At 31.4% G+C, this 10,608-nt stretch overlaps 1 protein-coding gene across 1 annotated transcript; it reads left to right on the top strand.

The window, feature by feature from the left end:
* The first annotated feature begins 4,367 nt into the window (after positions 1-4,367).
* Positions 4,368-6,824, top strand: LOC142527088 (putative indole-3-pyruvate monooxygenase YUCCA7). The gene is made up of 3 exons (XM_075631804.1): positions 4,368-5,188; positions 5,568-5,945; positions 6,465-6,824. The coding sequence occupies exons 1-3, from the start codon at positions 4,511-4,513 to the stop codon at positions 6,666-6,668; spliced, it is 1,260 nt and encodes a 419-aa protein (XP_075487919.1). The 5' UTR covers positions 4,368-4,510; the 3' UTR covers positions 6,669-6,824.
* Positions 6,825-10,608: the final 3,784 nt, after the last annotated feature.

Below are 10,608 nucleotides of genomic sequence, written 5' to 3'. Positions count from 1 at the left end.
ATATTGCATGTTATACAAAATGGTTTGGTGAGAAACTAAGCAACCAAAAGCTTCCACATCACTCTCGCTAATAAACTAGGGAGTCTTGAAGGTTTTCTATATATGATTTTATACAAAATTATACATGTACGTACGAACAATGGTTAATGGCACTTTGCTGTCAAAGAATTGGGGAACCAAAATAACATTTTTAGTCATTTCACCCGCATGTTGCGTGACATCGAAAAATGATGACTTCATCACTTCAGCTAAAATGACTAAAAAAAGCACAAGTTATGGACGAAAATCGTGAATTAATCGATACCATAACAAAAAAAAAAAAGCAAAAATGAGCTAATTACATGAACAAAAATATTATCGTCGCTTAAAATATTTATTTTTTCGATAGCTAGTATATATACATAAAATTTTCAGCCCATGCAAATTTCAATCATAACAATTAATGTAGGGGGCGAGACGGATTATATGTCACGGTAATGAATGCTTTTTATTACAAGGTGGTCTCAATTTCAGTCATTTGTAATTTGTATATATGTGTGTATAATTGAAAAATTGATTGCGTGAGCAAGCATGGTACAAAATAGTGGACCTGGGTCCGAGTGAAGTGCTCACATTCAACATACTCAACATGTTGAAGTTGGATGTTTTCTTATCTATCAACCACATACCGAGATCGGCCAACCGGGTAGCTCATCGGATGGCTCGTGAAACTTATGATGTTTCTTCTTATGTTGAATGGTGTTATCAAGGACGGACCTATGCTTGGCCCATCCTAGGCTGTAGCCCAGCCCAAATTATTTTTACAAGGAGTAATAGAGATTCGAGTTAATTCTAATTTTTTTTTTGGTAAATATATATAGAGATTTAAGCATAGTCTAATTTTTTTAAAAGATATCACGATACAAATAACTCATAAAAGTTAATATCTAGAATACCTATTTAACTTTCACAGTGAATAAATGTAGATTTTCGATATTTTAAAAGGGTTTGGTGCAAATAACTCATAAAAGTGATAAATTTATTTTATCAATTTTTTTTATTTAATAGAATTTATTTAATTTTGAAAGTAGATTTAAAATATATTAAAAATAGTTTTAAAATGTAAATTTTGAATCTAAGTGAAACTTGTTTTATATTACACAGATTACATATTAATTTAAATAATATATAAATTTTGAAAAATGATATCGATTAAACTTCTTTTTTGAAAATTATTTCTCTTATTTCGAACACGCTAGGAACAATATGTTTTTTTTTTTTTTAAAATACCAAGGTCTTTTTGCTAACTATTTTCATATTAATATCATATTTGATATATATATATATATATTAATTAACTTATTATATTAAGTTCAAGTCCAGCTCAATTTTAATTTCTGTAACCGTCCCTGGATGTTATGATGATATACTAGCTTGGTTACTTAGTATTGTAAATGAAGATATTTTGAAGCAATGCATTTGAATTACTTAAAAAAAATAGTGATTAATTTATGAAGCAGGCTAGAATGGCAGGTGCAATTTGCAGTCCCTAGCCTATGTATTACCTATTTCACGTGGACGCCTCACTTGGTACCATTGTCTCGTGCCCACTCATGGATCGTGATGTATATTGTAATTTTATTACGTACGTGAGACGATCTCATAAAATTTTTATATTTAATATAACATATTTTCATTATTAGTACTAAGCTTTAAATTAGAGTTTATTTGATGTTGGGGGATAAGAATTTATCTTCAAATTTGTGAGGGATCCCTAGCTAGTACGTATATGATCATCAATATTAAACAAATACAAAATCTCCATTTTGTATTTGTTATTAGTGACATTTCGGAGGGAATCTTACATATTAATTAGTAGCCATATCATTTGGTCATGCAGTCAACTTTTGGTGTTTCCATCATTTTCTTGTGTGTGTGTGTGTGTTACTTTTGTATCTAAAAGTGTGAACATAATTAATTCAATGAAAAATAAGAATATATATAACGATAGATTATATTTGAGGGGTGGTATTATGGTATTATTACAATAATCTAGATCCAGAAATGTTATATCGAACCGTGCCGTACGGTACAATACTATACTATATATCGTACCGTACTATGTCAAAAATTACGGAATTAAACATATTTATACCGACATCATATATGTATAATAGCATACCGATTATAAAGAAATGTTGCGGTGTACTGCGATTTCGGTACGATATCGATATATACTATGTTATACTAAAAAATACCTTAATTTTTTAAAATTTTAACTTTATTATTTAAATATAATATATATATTTAATTTATATATATTATTCCGATATATACAGAAAATTTTCATATTCCATATTGTTATCGTATTGAATATTTCGGTATCAATATCTTACCGTTATACAAAAAATTTCGGAAAATTTCAATAAATTCGATATTTTTCAGTACGATAACCTTGATATATCAATTTTATATTTTCTCACCTACAGTGATATCAAACTCAAATGATACTTTTTAGTAACTCATGACCAAATATATCAAACAAACTTCTCGTTCCCTTCAGGTTCTACAAATTTATATCGATTATTATACAAATTTATTACTAAACAATATCGAAGGATGCGAATCAACAAATGAATTATATATATATATTTATTCTATATAATAAGCTTACAATAGCAAAATAAAACGTACTTAAAATAATTTGAAACGAGATTGGTTTATATTATATTAGATTATTTCATAAGGATGATGTAATATAGTGTATTTTTTATTTGTCAAAAATGTATTTATAATTCCTTATGCTTAATATATAATAATAAATGATTGATAATAGATATTTTTAGTTCCGGATTTTGCTATACCAATTATTAGGTCTTTTATGAGATCGTCTCATATATTTGTTTTCGTGAAACGGTAAATTTAAAGTAAAAAGTAATATTTTTGACATAAAAAATAATATTTTTTAATGGGTCGGTTGTATTAGATATCTATCTTACAAAATTTATTTGTGAGACTGTTTCACATGAGTTTTTCTGTGTATACCGAAATTATTTTTCTAATCCATACGTAATTAGAATATATCAATACATAAATCTTATCATATCACGGGCGTTTATGCGTTCAAGATTTTGGACCCCAAATCTGTCAATTCTATCGCAAGTTTGACTTAGCGATATATTTTGCGACTCATTGCCATATCTTTACTCATATAAGTAAAATCTAACATGATAAGAAATGGCCTATAATTAGACCATTTGACATACTAAAATGGTGTGGACTATTTGCATTAGAATGTCTATGGTTCGATCCGTACGTAAATATTATTTCAATTCACTAATTATATTACAGAGAGATTTTAGTATAAATTGGTAGAAAATTTAATTAATGAAGTTTGTCGATTTGAAACTATAGATTTTAAACGTCCAAATCTATTTGACAATAAATTTCTTAGTTCTTTATTAAACCTGAATTTTTTAGTAACACTTTTGGAGTTATCACATATATAGGGGTCTAATGCTTAAAATATTAGAGTAGATATTTCATAAGACAGTCTCACGGATCTTTATTCGCGGGACAGATCAATTATGTCCATATTTACAATAAAAATTAATATATTTGACATAAAAAGTAATATTTTTTCGTGAATGACCTATATAGAATATATGTTCCACAAAATTGACCAGTGAGACCTTCTCACATGAGTTTTTGTGAAAATATTAATAAAAATTCAAACTGATTTATTAATTAATTTAAAATAACCCTTATAAGGTCTTTGTTATAATATGATTATTTTAAAATATCCTTGTGATATTTTTTAAAAAGTTTCCCTCAACCTTACATATATCTATCTACACACATATATTTAACAAAGAACTTCATATAAAACCTAGCTCAACATGCATACCTGATCACTGATACTCTTATTTATAAAAGAAAAGCTAAGTTTGATAAATTATCAATTGGATTGCATTTAGTTAGTTTGTTTTTTTACTATAACTCAAAATACTTTTACTATCTTAAATGTCATATTTCCATCGCTCTATAATACAATATTAATAGTTTTTCCTCGTTTATTGCATCGATTTGCAACTCATCAAAATCGAACATAAACTTGCATCTGAATCCTATTCAGTACTTGTCATTTTTCCAAATACGACAGTATCAGTTTAATTTAAATCTTTTAAATTGTACGTTTTGAAAAATTAATCAAAAGTTTAAAAGGGTTGATCAAAATTTGAGACACGGAGGAAATGAATAATTGATGAGAAATTAATCATCTGAAAACGATACCCTAATCACGAAGCTTCTTTTAAGCCCACAATCCTTATTTAAACCTCTCCATACCTGTGATCCCTCTCCACATATTCCTTCAAATTCAACTTTCATCCGCTCTTCTGTTCCCTTTGTCATTCGAACATTCCACATTCATTAACATTATCTCCCTAGCTCACACCAAAATTATAATTATACTAAATTATTTTGGTAAGTTTGGATCATATATAGCAAGAACGTACAACAATCTTGATCGATGGACCATTGTGATCCACCGAGCATGGCTCGAAAATTCGATCGAGATGACTATTTTTCGGGTCGTTGCATAATCGTGAACGGTCCGGTCATTGTAGGCGCAGGCCCCTCAGGTCTAGCGGTCTGTGCTTGCCTTAGGAAACAAGAAGTCCCCTTTGTGATTCTTGAAAAAGATGACTGCATTGCCTCGCTGTGGCAGAACCGGACGTATGATCGTCTGAAGCTTCATCTTCCTAAGCAGTTCTGCGAGCTTCCCTTCATCCCTTTTCCTCAGAACCTGCCGCAATACCCCACGAAACATCAGTTCATCGGATACCTCGAAGATTACGCCAAGCATTTTAAGATTGATCCAAGATTCAATGAGTCGGTCCAGTCCGCGACGTACGATGAAACGTGCGGCATGTGGCGTGTGAAGACGGTGAAGAGGAATGATTCGAGGGTCGAGTACATATGCAGGTGGCTTGTGGTGGCTTCTGGAGAGAATGCGGAGACAGTTGTGCCGGAGTTCGAAGGATTTGAAGAGTTCCAAGGGAATGTGATCCACGCTTCTGATTATAAAACGGGGGATGTTTACAGGGGAAAGCGTGTTTTGGTTGTTGGCTGTGGCAATTCTGGGATGGAAATTTGCCTTGATCTTTGCCATCATAATGCAATTCCATTCATGGTGGTTCGCAGTCCTGTGAGTTATTTTCTGAACCATTATTTACATGAAAAGTTATCTCAAAATTCGATTCTTTAGTGGAACAAAAATATAAACGTGTTTATGTTTTTATTTTATGCATGATGATATTTTAGAGACTTTAAAAGTCTCAATTTCAAAATAATTCATGCATATATGCATAAAAAGGATATATATATATACGAGAAAAATAATTCCCAAATGAGTGATTTTAGCTATCATCATCAAATATGCTTATTTCATTTTTATTTATAAATTAAATAAGGTGCATATCTATATATATATATTATAATAATTTAAAATTGGAACGGCAGACTTTCATTTTAACAAGACTTCATAATTTTGTTTCTTGACTGAATATATATATATATATATATAGGTCCATGTGTTGCCAAGGGAAATCTTGGGAAAATCAACCTTTGAGTTGGCAGTTACATTATCAAAATGGATGCCACTTTGGATTGTGGATAAAATACTGCTGTCAGCAGCAACATTGATTCTTGGGAGCACACAAAAGTATGGCCTAAACAGGCCAAGTTTGGGCCCTTTGCAGCTCAAGAACAGCGAAGGCAAAACACCAGTTCTGGATACAGGCACACTTTCAAGAATTAAATCTGGTGATATCAAAATAGTTCCTGGGATCAACAAGTTTTTGCATGGAGGAGGAGGAGTTGAGCTTGTCAATGGTGAAGTTCTCGAAATCGACACGGTTATTTTGGCCACCGGGTATACTAGCAATGTTCCATCATGGTTAAAGGTGAGGATCGTCTGTTTGCTCGTATATATATGAGCCTGTTTTTTCACAAGCATATATGTTTGATGCATGTATATATGCATAGGTAAGTAAGTATCTGTATGTATAGTTGGTTTGTTTGTAATATATATCTGGTTGGATTCAAAATGACATTAGTGGAAGTTTAGTTCCACCCTAGAATATTCTGTATTCCGAATCTTGGCACAAGTCCGGTTGTACATACCTATTTTATGCTAACAAACATAATATCTTAAATTATTGGCTACAGAAGTGCAGAGATTTTACCCTATCATTCAAAGAATGATTGATTTTTATTTCCAAGGTTGGGTCAGCAGTGACGACTGAGAATTGAATAATGGACACGTTTATTTTGAAAAACTATGTGCTGTTAACGTCAGCGAAATCAAGAAGTCGGTCACGAAAAAACAACTTGAAATTTTTACTTACATTTTTTTTCCTAATTCGTAGAAATTTATCTACAGGGTAACATTCTTCACCCATTTCTCTTGGTGTATTTCGCAGGAGAATGAACTATTTTCTGGAGACGGATTCCCAAATGGATGGAAAGGAAAATCCGGACTTTACGCGGTCGGATTCTCTAGAAAAGGTATATCTGGTGCTGCGATAGACGCGATCAAAGTAGCTCAAGATATCAACAAAATGTGGAGGAAAGAAACGAAGCAAAAAAACCATTCGATTGGCGTCTCGTGCCACCAAAGATGTTAGTAGGGTTTAGCATAAATTAGTTGGTGATTTTTTTTATGCAAAGTTTGTATCTTTAGTTGTTTCTTTCTTTCACTTTTCTTTTCTTGATTGTAGTTTAAATTGGCAGTCAGTACTGTAAGAAGGAAAAAGGTTAAAAAAAACTAGAAGTTCCCGAAATTTTCGACAATATTTTCAGACAAAAGTAGAAGTTAAATTCCATTATTTTTTAACTTGAAAACTAAGTATATCGAAGTCGATAAATGTTAGACGGAACGGCGAGTTCCTTTTCTCTCGTTGTCTCAAGTTGGTCCTGGCCTGTGTTTATTACAAGAAACTGATAGCATCTACGGCCAGAAAATTGGTCCATATCGGGACCCATTAACTATAGTGGACCATATCCTATTCATATCCATGCTCTCTATTCAATGTGACGTCGACTATTCACTGCATTAGTTAAGGTAGTACATGTATAATCTCTAGAGCCTTCGCATGCATTGTCCAGAACATACATGCATAATCTCTAGCCAGAGGCTTCGCATTGTCTAGAACATACATGGTTAAAAGGACTGCACTAAGGAGTGACAGAGGGATTTATATATTTCATTTTAAAGTAAACTGGTCTTTTTTTTTTTGGCAAAAATCGGAATTATGAAACATATCGATAGGATTCGGTTATGTTACACCGAAAGATTTACTCTCCGCACATGCATGTATAATCTTTGTCTATCAAATGGATGTGCTATAGTGGAAAACACATCTGAATGTAGCATAAAGCAACCCAATAAGCTAATACTTTTTAGTGTTTTTGAATTGGCTGTTGAATTTTTTTCAATACATGCATTTTTTGCATGTCTATATGCAAATAATTAACCTAAAACTTTGAGTTTTAAAAATAAGAATACCATTTCAAGTAATTAATAAGAATTTATCCCTTTTCTCGTTTTACGGTATCACAAAAACTTCTATATTTTTACCCCCAAAAAAATTAGTAAAAGGTATGGTTATATTTTAATACGTCAAATAATATTTCGGACACTATGCATATGGCCATATGCCGGTGTGGTGTAAAATTCATTGCTCGCTAAAAAATTGACAATAATGGTTTTCAATTGTCAAATACATTTTTTTTTTGAGTAAAAATAGTCAATTTTTAAAATATAGCGAGTCTACTTGATTATTTTAAGTGGAGTTTATACGACTATATGCAAAATACACTAATTCTTGAAGCCAAGAATTACAGAAAGTCCGAGATTTTCAAAAAAAATTGTACATCTATCAAGTGAATGTCAACAACGTGGACATTATATATATATATATATATATATATATATATATATATAGACACACACACACACACATATATGTGCGTGAATGAAAGTCGGTCCCTTAGCTTGTTAATTAACATTAAGAACCTGGACACTCATTGTGCAAATTAGTTGGCCTACCCAGAATAGCTTCACCGCCACATAAAATCAACGTTGGAAAATTAAAATGACAACATATGAGCCAATTATTTCGAGGCTTGGTGTTCAATATTATGCACGACTGATTAAACTTCACCAGCTATATATAGCCGACACGGCAGATTTAGATTTATCAAGTACTAACGTCCTTTTCCAATATTGGATTGAAGTATTCTTTTAATGACAAATATAGATGTATTGTAAATATATCTCTATCGTCAACTTTGAAATTAATATTTAATTTAATTAGATATTACAATTACTGAGAGAAACACACACCATTCGTTTAGTGTTTTGATGTTACTTAGCTTGAAGGAAAAACATGCATTTGCTAGCATTTGCTAGATGCATCTAATTAATTATAAGATTTTAGAAAGAAATGGAACTTTTAAGAACATCTATTTTATTATTATTTTTTTTTTTTGAAAAACTTATAGGCCAATAATGGCCAGTTCATCTTTGTTCCAGTTATTTTATTATTGGTTTTGATTTCATACTATTTACCAATTTTTGGACATAAATTCCTGATTAAAACTTTGCAATTTGTGTAATCGGACTTTGTTATGTGTCTATACATATAGTTTTGGTATACCGAGCGTCTGTTGGAGGGTATCATAAGCAACTCGAGATGTTCGCGCTAGCATCTCGTGGAAACACATCAAATTCTTGAAAGAATTCCCGTGAACATCTCGGGACAACCATGGGTTCCTATCAACAGACGTCTAACATATCAAAATTGTATATATAGACAAAAATACTTAATATGCTACAAAACATCGTGTTATATTTCACATTAGATTATTATTACATTTCTCACATCCTATGCATTAAGTACTTGATAGTTGTATATTCAACAAAAATGACTTTTCGCAGCGCGCAAATTCTCTTTCCGCGGCGCACATTGCACGCTGCACAACTGTAAGCTGTTGAAAGTTCAATATTACCTGCGGCGTACATGTGCACGCTATTAATACTATTATCCGCGGCGTGCATATATACGCCGTTTATACAATTATCCGCAGCGTGCAATGTACGCCGTTAATATTCATAAAACATCTAAAATTAGCAACGATTTTTGACAAAACCGTCGCTAATAACGGTTAAAAATCCGTCGCGATGTTTAAAATTAGCGACGGTTTCTATATTTCGCGACAATTCAAAAATCGTCGCTAATTTTTTTGTTAAAATAAAAAAATTACTTTTATAATGTAGCAAATTTTTTTTAAAAAACAACAATCTGATTATGATAACAATACTCATGATCTTAACTAACACTTAAAAAATTAACCAAAAATTGAAATGTAAAAACGTAACCTAAATTGAAACTATAATCATCTAAGAGAAAAAAAAGTTTAAGTGGTGTGAAGTGGTCTGGAGCGAAATGGATCGAAAAGCGGATATTTATAGACAATTGGCGACGATTTTTGGTTTAACTGTCGCTAATGTCTAGACACGATTTTTTTTAAAAAAATGATTTACTTTTAACAGCGCACGTAAACATGCACGCTGTTAATAATACTATTAACGGCGTGCCTTTATTGTGCGCTGCGAAAATTGCATAGGTTATTAACAGCTCACATATAATTGCACGCTGTCGTTTATATAATTTATTAACATCACACGTAAATGCATGATGCTAATATTACTATCTGCAACGTGCTTTTAATGCACGTCGTTATTTTTGTCAAGTACAACAATATTAACATCGCACATATGGGTGCACGCCGTTAAAAGTAATATTCGCAGCGTGCTTTTAATGCACGCTGTTGATATCGTGCTGCAGAAAATCATTTTTCTTGTATATATATATGGAGCTTTGACAATCTTCTTTCCTTGAGTTAGTTTTTTAGGTTGAGTTAAGTCAAATTACTCAAAATCTTAAAATGGTGTCAGAGTCAAAGCACACAGTCGTGTCAGATTGGACGCAAGTATCACAATTACTAATTTAATTTGAATGTCAGATTGGATATTTGTTCACTTTATCGATTTAAATCTAAATAGTGTATAACTTAAATTAAGTTATACGAAATAACTAATTTAATTGATGAAATTTGGTTTTAGTGTAGTCTTATTTTTATTTTTCACAAATATATATAATTATAATAATAGATTTATGTAAGATCAATTTCATCAAAAACTATAATTTGTGATAATAGTGTAACTCAAATATATTATTAAATCATACAGCAGTACAAACGTAACGTTTCGATTGCTCTTGCACCAGGAGAAATTATTGCACCCCAAAAACTTCACTCCTGATAATTTGACATATTATAATCAATGATAATCGAACATGTGGCATTGGTTCTGATACCAATGATAGAATCGAGCATTTATCGCTTTACCAAAAAATATATCTGATGATAACGGTGTAACACAAATATTTTAAACTGTATAGCAGTCCTAACGTCACACTTTGATTGCTCTCTAGGAAAGACAATTATTGTAATCTAAAAATTTATAAAGTGATATTATTAATATGGGATACTTCCTATTAT

The sequence above is a fragment of the Primulina tabacum genome, chromosome 15 (genome assembly GCF_025594145.1).
Source record: "Primulina tabacum isolate GXHZ01 chromosome 15, ASM2559414v2, whole genome shotgun sequence".
NCBI classification, from domain to species: domain Eukaryota; kingdom Viridiplantae; phylum Streptophyta; class Magnoliopsida; order Lamiales; family Gesneriaceae; genus Primulina; species Primulina tabacum.
This window is presented reverse-complemented; position numbering and strand designations above follow the sequence as displayed.

Excerpts from the sequence above, each read along its gene's own strand:
- LOC142527088 (XM_075631804.1), top strand. The coding sequence starts at position 4,511 with ATGGACCATTGTGATCCACCGAGCATGGCTCGAAAATTCGATCGAGAT. Across the intron at positions 5,189-5,567 it reads TCATGGTGGTTCGCAGTCCT|GTCCATGTGTTGCCAAGGGA; the intron begins GTGAGTTATTTT and ends ATATATATATAG. Across the intron at positions 5,946-6,464 it reads ATGTTCCATCATGGTTAAAG|GAGAATGAACTATTTTCTGG; the intron begins GTGAGGATCGTC and ends TGTATTTCGCAG.